Genomic DNA, 20,629 nt, shown 5'->3' on the forward strand with positions numbered 1-20,629 from the left:
CTTTTTTGTGGGACAAGGTAGTCCTGGATAAGACTTAATTTAGCAATTTTTTATTGGGTGACAAAGTAAAATTTGGGTTCTATGAACATTTAGCCTGTTCTAAATTAGATTGTATTGATAGGTTAGGAATTTTTTTTTCTCCCTTGCTGCTCCCTTAATATGGACTTGATTTCTAACTATAGGCCCCTTTTACTAAGGTCCACTAATATTTTTAGCATGCGCTATATTCCTATGGGTGTCTTAGGGCACCTTTTACTAAGCCGCATAAGGATCTATGCGCGCCCAACATGTGTCAAAATGAACTTACCGCCTGACTACTGCGTGGCTCGTGTGGTAATTTAATTTTTGGTGCTTGTTCGCTACGCACGTCTGAAAAATATTTTTTATTTTCTGGCATGCATAGCATTACTGCACAAATTCTTTACTGCTAGGTCTATGGCTGGTGGTAAGGTCAGAGACCCAAAATGGACGCGCAGCAGGGGCGTAGCTAGGTGGGGCCACGGGGGCATGGGCCCCCACAGATTTAGCCCTTGCCCCCTCTACTTTCAAATCCCCCCCACAGCTGACCTTCCCCCGCTGCCGCCAGATACCTTTGCTGGCGGGGGTCCCCAACCCCGGCAGCCAAAGTCTTCTTCAGCACCGGTCTCCGGTGCCGTTGCTGATCTGTTTCTGTCAGTCCTGACTCCTGATGTCCTGCATGCACATCTTGCATGGGGCTGCATACAGGACATGCAAGCAGGACATCAAAGGGAGGGTCGACAGGAGGGGGGGGGGTCAAAAGTGGCAGGGGAGGGGGTCGACGGCGGCAGGGGGTTGGTGGCTGGGGGAGGTGGGCTAAACTGTGCTCCCCCACCTCGGGCTCTGGACCCCCCTCCCGTCGAGGTCTGGCTACGCCCCTGATGCGCGGCAATTTTGATTTTGCAGCACATCCATTTTCGTGGAAAAAAAGAGGACTTTTTTACAGGTGCACTGAAAAATAATTCTGCGTGAGCCCAAAACTCACGCCTACACTACCACAAGCCACTTTTTACCATGGCTTAGTAAAAGGACCCCACTAATTTTTAGTGTATACTAAAAACGCTAACACACCTTGGTACAGTAAAAGATCCCCTATGTGATTTACTTATGTGTTTAAAACTTTTTCTTTAAGGCATATCCTTGTATTACTTTTATTTTGTAAATACTAACTATATAATTTCAGTTTAAAAAAATTCTAGCTATGAGGCTCTCCTATTCTTCAGGTTAATCTGGTCTTGCCAAATTATTGCAGACTTCAGATCTCAGTCTCAGAGTGCTATATAACAAAAGTAGAAATATCAAGGGTCAAAATATCAACAAGTAACTCTGTATTCTGCAAACCCTGAATTTCTACAAATCTTAAACAAATGCATGATATACTTACCGTTAAAAAAAATAAAACAAACATGCAATGTCTTTTAGTACCTGTATCACATTTAAAATCGATTCCACAGTCAATTTCTTCTTCTTCACAAGGCTTGTCAGGTTTGCATCTTTTTATATCTCCTAAAGAATCAAAGCACTGTTTCCCTCCAAACTGTCCAAATCGCTCAATGCTCCTGGATCGGTACTGGGAAAATAGGAAGTATTCAGTTATTCTACAGTGCCAGCCAGAGAGCAATTCTGAAGTCAGAGATTGCAGAAGGAATCTATTTGATTTCCAAATATGAATTAAATTTAAATTAAGTGTTAGAAGGTGATGCTTAAAGATTGCCAAATCCCAAAATGGCCGTAATATTTAACATTTATGGCCAAGAGGTACATGTTGCTATGAACAAATTAGATTGAAACTGAGTTTTGCTGTTTACATTTATTTCTAGTTATCACTGAGAGTGTAGTGAATATGGGCACATTAGGGTCTATTTAATAAACAGTATTAAAATTGTGCAGTTAGGGGGAGATTCTATACATGGTGACTAAAAAATCCCCGTAGAAAACATTGCCTACTAAACTTATTCTATAAGCAGCGCCTAGATTTAGGTGCGGTATACAGAATATGATTAGTTGATATTCTAGTGCCTAAAACTATGCGCCTCCATTTATACCAATTAAAACATGGCGTAAATCCTGGCGTGTAGATTTAGGCGCACTGGGCCATATTCTATAACTATGCATGAATTACCTTTTGTTGTGTGCATGGGTCGCAGGTACTCCATTCACTCCACGCACTCAACTGACAGTTTATGGGAGATGGGGCATTGACCTCTCTTCTCAACCTATCCAAAACTTTGTCTGAAGAGCTGGTGAAGAAAATGAAGCAGGATCAGCATTCTTTATTACGTGCAATTGCCAGATTTATCCTCCATCATAGTCTGTACTAGTATATACCTTAATTTATTTATTTATAGCAGTATTTATATCCCACATATTCCAAACAAATTTGATTCGATGTGGCTTACAAAATTTAGTTAGTTCAGGTAGAGAATTAGACTATAAGAAGTTGGAAGAGGGGTATAGGAATAAGAGAGTTACAATTTAAATGGAGTTTTAGTGAATTACAGTATAACAGACTAGATAGATTCATAGAGGATCAAAAGGGAGGTCTTAGTTAGGGAGTGAGGGGCAGATGGTTGACTTGGTGAGAGTTGGGGGAGAGTCAGTTAATGTGTTCATTTTTGTCGTCTTTGGGTATGAACGTTTTGAACATATAAGTCTTGAGGTGCTTCCGAAAGATGCTGTGAGGAGTTAAGGACCTTAGGGGTTCTTTTACTAAAGCTTAGCTTGAGTTATCTATAGCATGATCCATAGGAATAAAATGGGCCCTGCTGCAGATAACTCAAGCTAAGCTTTAGTAAAAGACCCCCTTAGTGATTTAGGGAGGGCAATCCATATCTTGGAGCTTTGGTAGGTGGCGTTCACTGAGTGAACGGACTTTTAGATTAGCTTGTGACATATGGGATAGTGAAGGGTCAGATAATTCCTTGCCTTCTTCAGGGTGCTCTTAAGAGGTAGGATGATTATGTCTGAAAGGTATGCAGACTCTTCACCGTGGACTATGAGGTAGACCATGGTACAGAGTTTGAATGTTATGCGGGCTTCGATTGGGAGCCAGTGGAGTGCTTGTAGTAGAGGGATGACCCTTTTGTATTGTGTCTTCCTGAAAATGAGTCTGGCTTCAGTATTTTGGGCAGTTTGGAGTCTTTTTATGAGCTGACTCTTTGCAACCTGAGTAGATTGCATTGCAGTAGTCTAGGTGTGTAAAAACTAAGGATTGTACAATAAGTTGGAATACTTTTGTGGGGAAGTTGTTTCTAATTCTCCTTAGTTTACACATTGTGTGGAATGTGATCGTTATTTCCTTTGTGGCTTGGTGTTCGAAAGTTAGTTTTTGATTCATAATCTCTCCCAGGAATTTTAGGCTGTGTGAGAGGGGGTATGTGATCCCATCTAAGGTTATATCGGGTTTGGTGGACTGTTTGTAGGGTGATGTGACTCTCAGGAATTGGGTCCTGTATCTGTTGAGCTTGAATGCATTGGCCCAGTTTTATAGTGTGTTCAGGCCTCTCTTGATTTTCTCTGTGATGTCTTTGATGTTTTTGAATAGGATAGAGATGGTCACATCATCTACGTAGACGAATGGGTTTAGACCTTGGTTGTTGAGTTTTTTGACTAATGGGGTCATCATAATGTTTAATAGGATCAGAGAGATGGAGGAATCCTGTAGGATTCCTGATTGTGCTATCCAGGCAGAGGATAGTTCATTTTTCATCTTGACCTAGTAAGATCTCTTGGTTAGGAATCTCTCGAACCATTTGAGTACAGCTCCGTTTATGCCAATTTTGTTGAGTATCCGGATTAAGATGATGTGGTCAACCATATCGAAGGCCAAGGGCATGTTGAATTGTAATAGTAGTATATTTATGCCCCGGATGATTTCTCTTCTGAAATTTGCGATCAGTGCGGTAAGTGTACTTTCTGTGCTGTGACGTGATCTGAAGCCTGATTGAGAATCGTGTAGTATAGAGAATTTGTTCTCTATACTACACAATATTCAGTGAGTTGCTTGTTGACTATGCATTCTAATATCTTGGCATCGAGGGATATAGAGGTTACTGGTCTGTAATTTTTGACGTTATTTTTGTTTGATTTGGGGTTTCTGGGGATGGGTGTCAGGATGATGTTCCCCTTTTCCTTAGGGAAGATGCCTGTGGCTAAAAGGTCAGCTAAGTAGGCTGTAATGCTTTCTAGGAAATGGGTTGGAGGTTCTTTTATTAGGTAGATGGGGCATTTGTCCAGTGAGCAGTGTGATTTGGTAGTTTTTAGTAGCAGTTGCTGGACTAGAGCCATGGTTGGGGGAGAGAATGATGACCAGGATCTCTCAGCATTGAATGGTTCATCCCTTCTGGTGAGTTTATCCAAAAACAGATCAAGGTCTGGGTCATCTTTTTGGAAGGATATTTTATTTTCAAAATAGTTGGCTAGTTCTTGTGCTCCCGGTAAATTTTCTGATTCACTTGTCCGTTGGTCTGTGGAAAAAAGAGAGTTGATTATGTCGTAGAGGGCTGAACTTATGACTCAAAGTGGTGAACTAGATTGGAAACTGGTTGACTGACAGGCAACAGAGGATGGTGGTAAATGGAATCTGCTTAGAGGAGGAAAGGATGGTGAGCAGTGGAGTGCCTCAGGGGTTGGTGCTGGAGCTGATTCTATTTAATATATTTGTGAGAGACATTTCTGAAGAGTTAAAAGGAAAAGTGCCTGTTTATGGATGACATGAAGATAGCCAATAGAGTGGATACCCCGGAGGGAGCAGAAACCATAAGAAGAGATTTCTAAACATTAGAAGAATGGTCAAAGGTTTGGCAGTTAAAATTTAATAACTAAAATTGGCAAAAATACTCAAATACAAACATATTATGAAAATGTTAAATGTTAAAATTTAATGCCAAGAAGTGCAGAGTGATGCACTTGGGGTGCAGAAATCCAAAGGAGATGTATAAACATAGTGATGTTCAAACCAGAAAAATGTCTATCTTTTTGTTTCGAAAATGGTCATTTGCTAGATGTTTTTGTGTTCAGTGTGTCTATCTTTTTAGACCTTTAAAAAAAAATCCAAGGGAAAAACACATAAAAACAAGCTATTGGAATGTTTGGAGGGCCAGTTGAAATTGTGTATCTGAATTTTCAAGAGGTGTTTGACAAAGTACCTCATGAAAGACTCCAGAAGAAATTGGAGAGTCATGGGATAGGAGGTAGTGTCCTATTGTGGATTAAAAACTGGTTCAAGGATAGAAAACAGAGAGTAGGGTTAAATGGTCAGTATTCTCATAAGTATATAAGTACATAAGTAATGCCACACTGGGAAAAGACCAAGGGTCCATCGAGCCCAGCATCCTGTCCACGACAGCGGCCAATCCAGGCCAAGGGCACCTGGCAAGCTTCCCAAACGTACAAACATTCTATACATGTTATTCCTGGAATTGTGGATTTTTCCCAAGTCCATTTAGTAGTGGACCCCTTTTTAAACTCTGTCAAGCTAACCGCCTTCACCACGTTCTCCGGCAACGAATTCCAGAGTTTAAGTATGCGTTGGGTGAAGAAACATTTTCTCTGATTTGTTTTAAATTTACTACACTGTAGTTTCATCGCATGCCCCCTAGTCCTAGTATTTTTGGAAAGCGTGAACAGACGCTTCACATCCACCTGTTCCACTCCACTCATTATTTTATATACCTCTATCATCTCTCTCCTCAGCCATCTCTTCTCCAAGCTGAAAAGCCCTAGCCTCCTTAGTCTTTCTTCATAGGGAAGTCGTCCCATCCCCGCTATCATTTTAGTCACCCTTCGCTGCACCGTTTCCAATTCTGCTATATCTTTCTTGAGATGCCGCAACCAGAATTGAACACAATACTCAAGGTGCGGTCGCACCATGGAGCAATATAACGGCATTATAACATCCTCACACCTGTTTTCAATACCTTTCCTAATAATACCCAACATTCTATTCGCTTTCTTAGCCGCAGCAGCACACTGAGCAGAAGGTTTCAGTGTATTATCGACGACGACACCCAGATCCCTTTCTTGGTCCGTAACTCCTAACGTGGAACCTTGCATGACATAGCTATAATTCGGGTTCTTTTTTCCCACATGCATCACCTTGCACTTGCTCACATTAAACATCATCTACCATTTAGCCGCCCAGTCTCCCAGTCTTGTAAGGTCCTTCTGTAATTTTTCACAATCCTATCGCGAGTTAACGACTTTGAATAACTTTGTGTCATCAGCAAATTTAATTACCTCGCTAGTTACTCCCATCTCTAAATCATTTATAAATATATTAAAAAGCAGCAGTCCTAGCACAGACCCCTGAGGAACCCCACTAACTACCCTTCTCCATTGTGAATACTGCCCATTTAACCTCACGCTCTGTTTCCTTCAACCAGTTTTTAATCCACAATAGGACATTTCCTCCTATCCCATGACTCTCCAATTTCCTCTGTAGCCTTTCATGAGGTACCTTGTCAAACGTCTTTTGAAAATCCAGATACACAATATCAACCGGCTCCCCTTTGTCCACATGTTTGTTTACGCCTTCAAAGAATTGAAGTAAATTGGTCAGACAAGATTTCCCCACACAAAAGCCGTGCTAACTTGGTCTCAGTAATCCATGTCCTTGGATGTGCTCTGTAATTTTGTTTTTAATAATAGCCTCTACCATTTTCTCCGGCACCGACATCAGACTCACCGGTCTATAATTTCCCGGATCTCCCCTGGAACCTTTTTAAAAAATCAGCGTTACATTGACCACCCTCCAATCTTCCGGTACCACGCTCGATTTTAAGGATAAATTGCATATCACTAGCAGTACCTCCGCAAGCTCATTTTTCAGTTCTATCAGTAATCTAGGATGAATACCATCCGGTCCAGGAGATTTGCTACTCTTGAGTTTGCTGAACTGCCCCATTACATTCTCCAGGTTTACCGTGAAGTCGGTAAGTTTCTCCAACTCGTCCGCTTGAAATACCATTTCCGACACCGGTATCCCACCCAAATCTTCCTCAGTGAAGACCGAAGCAAAGAATTCATTCAATCTCTCTGCTACTTCTTTGTCTTCCTTGATTGCCTCTTTTACCCCTTGGTCATCCAGCGGCCCAACCGATTCTTTTGCCGGCTTCCTGCTTTTAATATACTGAAAAAGATTTTTACTATGTTTTTTTTGCCTCTAATGCCATCTTTTTTTCGTAATCCTTCTTGGCCTTCTTTATCTGCGCCTTGCATTTGCTTTGACACTCCTGATGCTGCTTCTTGTTATTTTCAGACGGTTCCTTCTTCCATTTTCTGAAGGCGTTTCTTTTAGCCCTAATAGCTTCCTTCACCTCACTTTTCAACCACGCCATCTGTCTTTTGGACTTCTGTCTTTCTTTTCTAATTTGCGGAATATGTTTGGCCTGGGCCTCCAGGATGGTATTTTTGAACAGCGTCCATGCCTGTTGTACAGTTTTTACCCTCTCAGTTGCCCCCCCTAATTTTTTTTTCACCATTTTTCTCATTTTATCATAGTCTTCTTTTTTAAAGTTAAACGCTAACTTATTTGACTTCCTGTGTATAGTTACTTCAAGGTTGATATCAAAACTTATCATATTATGATCACTGTTATCAAGCGGCTCCAGTACCATAACGTCCCTTACCAGATCATGTGCTCCACTAAGGACCAAGTCTAGAATTTTTCCTTCTCTTGTCGGCTCCTGCACCAGCTGTTCCATAAAGCTGTCCTTGATTTTATCAAGGAATTGTACCTCTCTAGCATGTCCCGATGTTACATTTACCCAGTCTATATTTGGATAATTGAAGTCACCCATTATTATCACATTGCCCATTTTGTTCACGTCTCTGGTTTCTTTTATCATTTCTGCGTCTATCTGCTCATCCTGGCGAGGCAGGGGTCTGTGCTGGGACCGCTGCTTTTTAACATATTTATAAATGATCTAGACATGGGAGTAACTAGTGAGGTAATTAAACTTGCTGACGACACAAAGTTATTCAAAGTTGTTAAATCATAAGAGGACTGTGAAAAATTACAAGAGGACCTTAAAAGACAACTGGGCGTCTTAATGGCAGATGGTGTTTAATGTGAGCTAGTGCAAAGTGATGCATGTGTGGAAAGAGGAATCCGAACTGTAGCTATATAAGGGTTCCACATTAGGAGTCACAGACCAAGAAAGGGACCTGGGCGTCGTTGATGATACGTTGAAACCTTCTGCTCAGTGTGCTGAGGCGGCTAAGAAAGCAAATAGAATGTTAGGTATTATTAGGAAAGGAATGGAAAACAAAAGTGAGGACATTATAATGCCTTTGTATCGGTCCATAGTGCAACCACACCTCAAGTACTGTGTTCAATTCTGGTCACTGCATCTCAAAAAAGATATAGTGGAATTAGAAAAGGTACAGAGAAAGATGATAAAAATGATAAAGGGGATTGGACGACTTTCCTATGAGGAAAGGCTGAAGTGGCTAGGGCTCTTAAGCTTGGAGAAAAGAGGGCTAAGGGGAGATATGATAGAGGTCTATAAAATAATGAGTGGAGTGGAATGGGTAGACGTGAATTGTTTGTTTACAATACTAGGACTAGGGGGCATGCGATGAAGCTACAAAGTAGTCAATTTAAAATGAACCAGAGAAAAGTTTTCTTCACTCAACATGTAATTAAACTCTGGAATTCATTGCCAGAGAATGTGGTAAAGGCGGTTAGCTTAGCGGGGTTTAAAAAAAGGTCTGGATGGCTTCCTAAAGGAAAAGTCCATAGACCAGTATTAAATGGAGTTGGGGAAAATCTGCTACTTCTGGGATAAGCAGTATAAAATGTTTTGTACTTTATTGGGATCTTGCCAGGTATATGTGACCCAGATTGGCCACTGTTGGAAACAGGATGCTGGGTTTGATGAACCTTTGGTCTGTCCCAGTATGGCAATACTTATGTACTTATTCCAGCAGAGCCTTGGGGCACCCTAGGGGGCACTGCAGTGGACTTCTTATAAAAGGTCCCAGTTACACATCTCACCGTTACCCCCCTTATATTGTTTGTGAGCCCTCCAAAAACCCACCATAAACCTATTGTATCCAACTGTACACCACTACAATAGCCCTTATGGCTGCAGGTGTCACCCATATTTGGGCACAGTAGGTCTTTGGTGGGTTTTGGAGGGCTCACACTTTCCACTACAAGTGTAACAGTTAGAGTGGGAAATGGGCCTGGGTTCCCTTCTCTACTGTGCACTACACCTAGTCTACTCCAGAAACCTGCTTGCTGCTCTAATAGGACTGGCCATAACATCTGAAGCTGTCAGAGAGCATGATATATACTGTTTCTTTTACATTTTGGGGGGTGGGAGGTTGTCAGTGATCACTGGGGGAGTAAGCCCTCCAGTGGTCATATAGAGGGCCACAATCGAACGGGGCCGTCCGTCTCCAGGGCCGGCCCCGTAAAGTGGCGTCTCCGACCGTATTACTGAAAAAGATGGCCGGCCATCTTTCGTTTCGATAATACGGTCAGGGATTGCCAAATCTCAACATTTGGGCCAGCCTTAGAGATCTCCGGCGTTAGAGATGGCCGCCATTGGTTTTCCCCGATAATGGAAACTCATGGCGGCCATCTCAAACCCGGCCAAATTCAAGGCACTTGGTCATGGGAGGAGCCAGCATTTGTAGAGCATTGGTCCCCCTCACATGCCAGGACACCAACCGGGCACCCTAGGGGCACTGCAGTGGACTTCACAAATTGATCCCAGGTGCATAGCTCCCTTACCTTGGGTGCTGAGCCCCCCAAAACCCAGTCCTCACAACTGTACACCACTACTATAGCCCTTAGGGATGAAGGGGGGCACCTGCATGTGGGTACAGTGGGTTTCAGGTGGGTTTTGGAGGGCTCACATTTACCACCACAAGTGTAACAGGTGGGGGGGATGGGCCTGGGTCTGCCTGCCTGAAGTGCACTGCACCCACTAAAAACTGCTCCAGGGACCTGCATACTGCTGTCAGGGAGCTGGGTATGACATTTGAGGCTGGCAAAAAAATGTTTTTTTTTTGTTTTTTGGGGGGGTGGGAGGGGGTTGGTGACCACTGGGGGAGTAAGGGGAGGTCATCCCCCATTCCCTCTGGTGGTCATCTGGTCAGTTTGGGCACCTTTTTGAGACTTGGTCGTGAACAAAAAGGAACCAAGTAAAGTCAGCCAAATGCTCATCAGGGCTGGCTTTCTTTTTTACATTATCGGCCGAAGCTGGCCATCTCTTAACCTCGTCCCCGTCCTGCCTTCGGTACACTGCCAACATGCCCCCTTGAACCTTCGCCGGCTCCGCAACGGAAAGCAGTTGAAGCCGCCTAAAATCGGCTTTCGATTATACAGATTTGGCTGGGTTTAGGAGATGGCCAGCCATCTCCCGATTTGTGTCGGAAGATGGCCGGTCTTCTCGTTCGAAAATAAGCAGGTTGGTCATTTAGGACACCTTTTAGTGACTTAATCATAATTGAAACATGTATAGACCAAAACATCTAACTTTTAAGCCAGGGATGTTTTTGCTTTATTTATTTATTAGGATTTATTTACAAGGCAGTGTACAGTAAAAATAAATCAAACATATGCAATAGACAATTACAGCAGTAAAAATATTCAAATAAAAAGTACAGCATAGTATACTACTTACAATGTCAACACAATACATAATAAAACATTTTAATATACAGCATAGAGTATAAGCAAAAATGGAACTTATAGATAGGTAAGGGAATTAGAGGAAAGAGAGTAAGAAGAGTTAGAAAATAAGGTGACTAATTTAAAGAAAGTTGTACATGAGGTCAGAAAGATGATTAGATATTATCTCAGCTTGGGTAGGAGTGGATAACCATGTCCTGCTGCAGCCCATATCAATCTGTGTGTGTGTGTGTGTGTGTGTGTGTGACTAACAAGTTAGTTACTTCTTCCATTTGTTCCATTATGGCAGAAAACATCTAAGTTTTGGGAATGCCCAGATCCCACCCCCAACACGTCCCTGATATGTCCCCTTGTGATTTGGATGCACTGTATATGAACTTCATAGAGAAATGTCTTAAAACTGTGTTTTGAAAATAGAAATGTAGACGTTTTGGTAAATATAAAAACAAAACACCCATCTACTGCTTTGTGCCTCTTGTAGGATGCTTTTCTGTTTTAAAAATGAGCCCTTAATACACACTAATTTTATTCGCAAAAAAGGCACTATTATTTGGGTGGGTCAAAGGTGGAACCCCCCAAAAAAGGAGAAAAACCCCTACATGTGATGTACTGTAAAAATATTATGGGTGGCACACAGACCTTCCAACAGCAACAACAGAGAACATCAGAAGGTCAGGTGATAAAATCAGTTTATCACTAGGAAGGCTATAATGGAGCACTATAGTAGATCAATGGACTTGAGACACAGCTGTGTTTTGGCAAATGCCTGCTTCTGGAGTTCCAAATCTAAGACGTTGTAGTGCCTATCTTGTTCATATATAATAGCCTTCATGTAGAAAGTGCATACGCTGATTGCCGGAGCTGCCAAACTCGCAACAGTTTATTTAGCCCCTGACACAGCCCTTAAAAGGGTGAAACATGGCTGTGCTGGGCTTTAGGTTATGTATTTTTAACCTTGTTGTGGTGAATAAATTTTGATTTGATCTGCTGTTTTGTTGCCTGTTGTGGATCATCTGCCTGTTTCTTTCCTTGGACTTTAAGTGCTCTTTTGTAGGGGCAGGTATAAATAGCATACTTGTAAATGCTTGTAAATTGGTGGAACTTTGGCAGGCAATGGGCGGGGGCTCCCATTTATGTGAATACTTTAAGTTACATGCATCCCTGCTGCATTTAAGGGCCCTATTACAAAACAGTGGAAAGCCCACTATGGGCATACCGAACACCAATCCAGAGCTACCGCTGGCCCAATGCAGGTGCCGGCAGTTGTTCCACCGCTAGCAGGTGGCATTTATGTCACTAGTGGGAAATATTTTAAAAATATTTCCGCAGGGGGTTACCCGGAGGTAATCAGGCAGCGTCTCACGTTCCTGCCTGGTTAGCGCAGGAACCCTTACTGCCACCTCAATGCTCTCTCCCCCTCCCCCGCATGGCCATACAGTAAGTTACAAGATGTATGAGGAGAGAGTTGCTGACCTGAACATGTATACCCTGGAGGAAAGGAGAAACAGGAGTGATATGATACAGATGTTCAAATATTTGAAAGATATTAATCCGCAAACGAACCTTTTCCGGAGATGGGAAGGCGGTAGAACGAGAGGACATGAAATGAGATTGAAGGGGGGCAGACTCAAGAAAAATGTCAGGAAGTATTTTTTCACAGAGAGAGTGGTGGATACTTGCCCTCCCGCGGGAGGTGGTGGAGATGAAAACAGTAACGGAATTCAAACATGCGTGGGATAAACATAAAGGAATCCTGTTCATAAGGAATGGATCCTCAGAAGCTTAGCCGAGATTGGGTGGCAGAGCCAGTGGGGGGAGGCTGGGCTGGTGGTTGGGAGGCGGGGCTAGTGCTGGGCAGACTTCTACGGTCTGTGCCCTGAAAATGGCAGATACAAATCAAAGTAAGGTATACGCAAAAAGTAGCACATATGAGTTTATCTTGTTGGGCAGACTGGATGGACCGTGCAGGTCTTTTTCTGCCATTATCTACTATGTTACTATGTAAGAGCAATCTTCCCGCATGGTCATTTCTTCTTTTGGCCTTTTTAGCCGCTGCGGTAAAAAGAGCTTTAGCGTTTCGGCAAAAATGGTCATTGCCGCTACTATGGGGCCCCTTTTACAGCGGCTTGGTAAAATGGCCCCTTAGACACCTGCACTTCAGCCAGCTCTGTGGCTGGTGTAATTGCAGGCATGTAAATGTATGGTACACTGGAATAGGGTTACACATACTCTATAATGGAATGAGTGCCCAGATGCCAGAATATAATAGGTTGTCACTGTACGACCTTGGGGCACCTAAATGGAGACATCTAGTTAGAACATAAGATTAGAACATAAGAGTAGCCATATACTGGGTCAGACCAATGGTCCATCTAGCCCAGTATCCCAAATCATGGCAACACTCAATACTACAGATCCCAGGGCAAGCAGTTGTGTCTCAATAGCAGACAGTGGACTTTTCCTCCAGGAATTTCTCCAAACCTTTTCTAAACCCAGATATGCTAACCGCTGTTACCACATCCTCCGGCAAAGAGTTCCAGAGCTTCACTATTCGTTGAGTGAAAAAATATTTCCTCCTATTTGTTTTAAAAGTATTTCCATGTAACTTCCTCGAGTGTCCCCTAATCTTCGTACTTTTGGAACAAGTAAAAAATCGATTTACTTTTCTACTTGTTTTACACCACTCAGGATTTTGTAGACCTCAATCAGATCTCCCCTCATCCGTCTCTTTTCCAAGCTGAAGAACCCTAACCATTTTAGCCTTTTCTCATACGAGAGGATCAGTTATAGAATTGCCACCTTAATCTTTAAACAACTGCACAATTGCTGGTGATACATATATTCAGTAGAATTAGTTGAACAGATAGTGCTAAATATATGAATCAATGTAGCAGTGCTTAGTTTTAGATGCTGGCCAGCCCTTTTGAATATAAAACCATGGATCTGATCCAGATTTTATTTATGCTGCATTCCTCTGAGGCCACATGCTGGGACTTTTACCATAAAAAAGGGTCAATACAGTCTCTATACTAAAATAAACTCCTGAGCTGCATCTGCTTAGCTCACACTGCCAACCAAACACTAGAAATAATCCAGTAGCTTTTAGGCCTCTGTATAGTTAGACACAAACCTCTGTTCGGGATTATTTGTGATCACTGTACATCTAGAATGATTGCTAGAACAGAACTATTATGATTGTACTCCTTTGTGGAGGGGTTGGCGGATAAAGATAATGAATAAACTGTTCCCAAGTGCATTCTAAGTTACAGAGTCCCAAATGCTGTGGCAATTTTAATTTCTACATCTTGAATATTCAGGATTCTATACAACTTAGAAAAACCTTGCAATATCAAAAGTCCATATGACTTTCAGTTTTATTTACATTTTCTGCTAACCAAGGATCCTGTGCTAATCCACTGCTTTCATAAATTCTAGGATTCTCTCTGTTCCCATCACATCCCTCGAAGGCTGTTCTGTTTATTCATTTCCTATTCTGTGATATTCTTTTCTTGCATTTCTCTATAGTCCTATCATAAAATGTCTGCTGAAAAATGATAGTTTCTTGTACATTATTTATCCATTTGAAACACTTGAGTTCTTCTACCATATCTTCCCTTTCCTGTCCCTCCTTTCCTTTGAAGCAAATTCATTCCAGTGTCTAAAGTTCATTTCCAAGGACATAGGGTAGCCTCTGTACCATTTTGGTAGGCGTTCTCTAGATTGCTTTTAAAGAGCAATTTTAAAACAGGTGCCTCAAAAATGTGCTTATTATATGCCTATTTAAAAGAAAACATAGATGTCTAGATGCCTTTATAAAATAGGCTCCTACCAGGACTACTTTAACCACTTATGGGGTGATTTACACAATCTTTGCAGAATGGACTCATTTTCCCCTTAATTAGCCTTGGCTACATGTAAGGAACAAAAAAAGTCCTAGAAAAAATTAAAGGGGGCCCATCAACAAACGTTTGTCCAGGGCCTCATAAGTAGGGTTAAATGGTCAGTATTCTCAATGGAGAAGGGTAAATAGTAAGGCTACACAGGGCTCTCTATTGGGACCACTACTTTTTAACATATTTACAAATGATATAAATATGGGAATAACTAGTGAAGTAATTCAATTTTGCTGATGACACAAAGTTATTCAAAGTTGTTAAATCGCAAGAGGATTGTGAAAATTTCCAAGAGGACCTTACAAGACTGGGAGACTGGCATCAAAATGGCAGATGACATTTAATGTGAGCTAGTGCAAAGTTATGCATGTGGGAAAGAGTAACCCAAACTATAGCTACGTGATGCAAGGTTTCACGTTAGGAGTCACTGACCAGGAAAAGGATCTAGGTGTCATTGTTGATGACACATTGAAACCCTCTGCTCAGTGTGTGGCAGAAGCGAATAAAGCAAATAGAATGTTAGGTATTATTAGGAAAGGAATGGAAAACAAAAATGAGGACATTATAATGACCTTGTGTCTCTCTATGGTGCCCTCCTGTACTTACTGAAAAAACAGTGCACAATCAATTGAAAAATTAAAAAAAACACTGTTGGTAAAATTATTTCTGCACAGTTTCTCTCATTATATTGTATATCTGGGTGGCAATTTACTTTCCCTCTGTAATCGCATTCAAAATTTGCACTTTGGTTCATAAAATCATTTATGGAAATGTCCCATCTTACATGTCTGACCTAATAGATCTACCAGAGAGAAACAACAAAAGTTCATCACGTACCTTCTTAAACCTCCATTATCCCAACTGCAGAGGACTTAAATACAAATCTATACATGCATCTAGCTTCTCATACATCTGCACACGACTATGGAATGAACTACCGACCACCATAAAAGCTACACATAATTTGACAATCTTCCGGAAATTATTGAAGACTTACCTGTTCAAAAAGACGTACAAAAAGGATCCTCCATAACGAACTGACTCCTAAACTACACCAGATACAACTACTTGGAACTCTTCTAATTTGTTCTTTTAACTACACCTTCATTATTGATTATTATATATTGGCCTGATCTCATTATGTTATGTATACGAATTTGGTGTGTGTTGAAAGCATCTACTGTGGGGCGCCTACCCGGTGGTAAACGACAGCTGATGCACTCTGCATGTTTACCATCTGGGTAGCACGTGAGACCTTACTGCTAGGTCAATGGGTGGTGGTAAAGTCTCAGGCTGAAAATGGACACGCGCTGGTTTCACTTTTAGCACACGTCCATTTTCTGGCCTCTTATGAAGGCCCTTTTTCCTAGATGGCCCAGCACACGCCCGAAAGATGCGCTTGCACTACCGTAGGCTACGTTTTATCACCGGTTAGTAAAAGGACACCTGAGGAGACAAGTCCAAACAAACAACATTACAAATAATTAAGTACCAAAGTGTCAAATATTTGCAATGCTCTCTACAATATATAACAAATATAGGTAATGACTTACCTTTCTGACTGCTGTGAGCAAGAACTGGAACATTCTAGTATGCAGAAAGCATAGATTAATCCCAGGACTGCATGTATGGTAAGCATTGTTGCACTGTGCAAAGTAGATTTGGAAGGAACTGCAAAGATCAATTTTGGAGTTCATATATTGCCTCTTCTTTCAGTCACTTATTAACAGACTTGTAAATAATGTAATTTAGAGATAACCCAATGGATGGGAAAAGATAGTAGTCCAGAATTGTTTACAGTAAATTGCTTTGGACAAACAAGAAATGGACTACAATGTTCTGTTACCGGATATTAAGCAATCACAGATGTACTCAGCTTGGTACCCGATAAGATCTTGATGACGATTTAGTGCAAATCTTTGGCTACACAGAATGTGTTACAGACATAAAGGGATTGGTTGATCTGGAATTTTGGCACACAGAGAGAAATACTTTTGAGGTAGACTTTTTAAACTGTCCACTCATAGAAAAAGTCCATGGTTGCTTTTAACCCACAGACGTTTGTTTGGATTTAACTCATATCTGTTTTCAGTGGTAGTTCAAAGGGAGTTACGTTTCAGGTGTTGTGGAGGCCCTAGGGAGCTTACTATTTAAGGGGCCCTTTTACAAAGGTGTGTAAGGGCCTACACATGTGCAGCATGCGTCAAATTGGAATTACTGCCCGGCTAATGCATGCGTCTGGTGGTAATTGTGAGTTTGGCGCACGCAGAAAACACGTGGTAGAAAATAATTTTCTATTTTCTACCACGGGGTGTTCCCAGCAGTAGTCGGCATTTGGCGCATGCTGGATGGTTACCACATGGGTAATGTGTGAACCCTTACCGCTAAGTCAATGGATGGTGCTAAGGGCTCAGGTCGTAAATAGATGTGCACTGGCTTTCATTTTGCCGCACATTTATTTCCCGGCTCAACCCCCTCCCCCTTTTTCTAGAAACAGCAGAGAAATGGTCCAGCACACATCCAATACATGCACTCACACTACCACAGACCACTTTTTGGCCCCTAAGTTTGTACCTCAGACAATAGAGATTTGAAGTTATTTGCTGAAGGTCACAGGAGCATCAGTGGGATTTCAAAAGTATTTTCCTTGGCTCTGTAGCACTAAACTCCTCCTCCATGTCATTGAACTGGTTTTCAATATGAAGGTATGCGTGCACTTTCACTTTGACATTTGCCATGACTGGATTCAAAGTACTTGAGAATAACTGTATGTGCCTTCTCTGCAGCAACGTTTCTCATGGAAAATAAAGAAAACTGATTGAGTTATTTCCCTCTGCTTGCATCCTGGAATATTCCACCACTCAATACAACTAAAAGTTTGCATGCTGTAGAACAATCATCCCTGTGAAGGGTAAGGATCACAGCAGAGAAGCTTTTATTCTAGAAATGAACGCGTGGCTGTGCAGATGGTGTCATGGGGAGCATTTTGACTTCCTGGATGATTTTCCAAAGGCTACTAAGCAGAGATGGTGTCCATCTACCAAAAAAGGAATGAAGTGTCTTCTGTAGGCTAACCTACTGAAGAGGGCTTTAAATTGGAATACTGGGGATAGGTGAGCAAAGCCACCAAGCAAGTAAAATATTGAATAATTCTATAGAAATGGGGAAAAAGTGTAATATCTGGAAAGTCATATATACCAATTCTCATAGTGTGGAAAGTAAGGTTCTGGATCTAGAGGCTGTGATGGAAGAGACTTATTTGGAATTAGTGGTGGTCACAGACATGGTTTATAGTTTTGCTGTGCTATAACCTACTCAGGAAGGACAGGGTAGGATGAAAGGGAGGAGGAGTGGTATTAAATGTTAACAAAAAAATATTAAAGTGACAGAATTACAGGATGTATGGCAGGGGGTCCTCAAAATTTAGTTCTTGAGATCCACAACTCAGCCTGGTTTTCAGGATTTCCACAATGAATATTTATGAGATCTATTTGCATGGAGTGGAAGACTGGGAGACTGGGAATCCAAATGGCAGATGATGTTTAATGTGAGCAAGTGCAAACTGATGCATGTGGGAAAGCGCAATCCAGATTATAGCTATGTGATGCAAGGTTCCACATTAGGAGTCACTACCCAGGAAAAGGATCTAGGTGTCAGTACTGATACATTGAAACACGCTGCTCAGTGTGCAGCTGTGGCTAAGAAAGCAAATAGAGGGGTCCTTTTACAAAGGCGTGCTGAAAAATGGCTTGCGGTAGTGTAGGCGTGGGTTTTGGGTGCGCGCCGATCCATTTTTTAACGTGCCTGTAAAAAAGGCCCTTTTAAAATTTTTGCTGAAAATGGACATGCGGCAAAATGAAAATTGCTGAGACCTTACAGCCAACCATTGATCTAGTGGTAAAGACTCACGCGGTAACCGGGTGGTAATGAGCTACGCATGCCAAATGCCACTTGGCATGCGTCCGTTATGCACACCTGAAAATAAAAAATATTTTTCAGACACGTGTATTGGACGACTGGCAAAAATGAAATTACCGCAAGAGCCATACGGTAGTCGGTCAGTAACTCCATTTTGGCGTGCGTAGGGCATGCGTAGACGCTTACACGGTTAGGTAAAAGGACCCCAGAATCTTAGGAATTATTAGGAAAGGAATGGAAAGCAAAAATGAGAATGTTATAATGCCTTTGTATTGCTCAATGGTGCTATCAAGTGTGTAGACAGAAAAACCTAGGAATGACTGCTGGGAAGTACTCATTCAATATCTGTAACAAAAATTAACTTAAAAAAACAACTGTGATAAGCAGGACCATTAAATAAACAGTTGATGTGAAAAAAACCACATACAAATTTTATTTTATACAGAATGCTATCTTTTATTGTGTCTTGAGACAACACAATGACAATGGATGGGGGATGGGGCTTTTGTTAACAGAATTTTGCAACAGAAATATTTTCATTGGGATCAACGTTTCCAGTTATCGGAACCATTGCAGAAAAATTCATAGATTTCTATGGAAAAGTGCAAAGAAAATGTATGTACAATACAGAATAGAATATACAAGACTGGCACAGGAAAACAGTTTTATAATCTATTATCTATAGAACTTGACTGTCAAGAAAGAGCCATTTCCAGTAGAGCATGCATGTAGCTAGTCTGATCTTAGGTGACAGTTGAAACTACTTCAAGTTTGTATTTATAATAGTTGAGCAAAAGAGATTTATGAAAAAATGATGAAACAAACCATACAGATATGATAACAGAATATATTTAGTTTAACACAAATACAGTGCCTGGCCTTTGGTCAATAGTCAGATCCTTGGCATAAATGGTTAACAAAGATATATAGCTCTATTTTTTAAAAGAATATATACTTTTATTTCATTATCAAAACAGACTCAACTTGCAAGAACATCCCCAGTTTGCAACTAGAATAAGATCTTGGTTGCTACAGCACAGAGGACTCAGTTTTTAATTTCCCCAATACTGGGCCTGTTCAGGTCTGGGTGCTCCACTTCAGGTAGGAAGAGAAGACAGCTGCCCCTGCCAATCAATCAGTGACTGCCCTAAGTCTGCACCTTTCAAGAGTTAACCATCCAGTCCTTAAGCCTCTAATGGCTGAGACAGCTGGGGAGAGAAAATGGTTAGGAACCTTCCTAAATTGTGGGCTGAACATCAGATAGTTGTGGCTTAGTAGTGAACAGAACAGTCAAAGCTTGCAGAAACAGCTGATCAGTAAATCCCTACTCAAATAATGATTATTGCAAAAAGTTTGGATCCTATAATATTGGCCTGTACCAATGACAGCCTTAGATGTTAGCATATCCAAGTTTAGCAGATGTAATAAGAGAATCATATCTGCTAATCATCTTATCAGTCTTCCGCTATAATTCTTGTGAAGTGTTGATTGCTGCAAAGTAGAAGAGAAATGGTTCTGGAGTGGTAGTGTGGGTCCTGCAACACTACTAGAAACAATTATTCAAACAAGCACCAGTCATACTCACTGAAGTTCCTTTCTGGGGGGAGGGGGGAAACCCCATAACAGCTGCTTAGGCTCTCAGTTCAATCATGCTCACAAAACAGACTAATCAAATCATTCCGTGAGCAAATTTCACCCTGGACTAAAGGCTTTCTTTTTGTTCGTGTGCCAAAAACACGTTTAGTGTATAGGGCCTCAGATTTGTTCCAGTGGCTGAGATGAGTTCGCAGTCTGACCAATGCATCTTCATTTCAATTGCCTATCTGGGGATAACTGGGCATTTTCATAAATACATAAGTACATAAGCATCGCCATGCTGGGACAGACCAAGGGTCCATCGAGCCCAGCACCCTGCCTCCGACAGCAGCCAAAAGAACAAACAATTTGTCCCGCCCATCCCAGAAATAGTGGATTTTTCCCTCATCCATTCAATAACATTCTATGGCTTTTTCCTCCAGGAAACCGTCCAACTCTTTTTTGAAGTCCGCTAAGTTAACCGCCTTAACCACCTTTTCCGGCAGCGAATTTCAGAGGTTAACTACGCGTTGAGTGAAGAAACATTTCCTCTGATTCATTTTAAATTAACCACACTGCA

General features: G+C 41.5%; 1 protein-coding gene across 1 annotated transcript in view; it reads right to left on the reverse strand.

The window, feature by feature from the left end:
- C9 (complement C9) overlaps positions 1-16,235 on the reverse strand; it is a 61,328-nt gene extending 45,093 nt beyond the window's left edge. Inside the window, exons 1-3 of the mRNA XM_030193069.1 lie at positions 16,110-16,235; positions 2,141-2,258; positions 1,444-1,588 (exon numbers count right to left, since the gene is read on the reverse strand). Coding sequence (XP_030048929.1) covers positions 1,444-1,588; positions 2,141-2,258; positions 16,110-16,195 — 349 coding nt within the window. The 5' untranslated portion in view covers positions 16,196-16,235. The remainder of the gene's footprint in view (positions 1-1,443; positions 1,589-2,140; positions 2,259-16,109) is intronic.
- Positions 16,236-20,629: the final 4,394 nt, after the last annotated feature.

The sequence above is a fragment of the Microcaecilia unicolor genome, chromosome 2 (assembly GCF_901765095.1).
Source record: "Microcaecilia unicolor chromosome 2, aMicUni1.1, whole genome shotgun sequence".
In the NCBI taxonomy this organism is placed as follows: domain Eukaryota; kingdom Metazoa; phylum Chordata; class Amphibia; order Gymnophiona; family Siphonopidae; genus Microcaecilia; species Microcaecilia unicolor.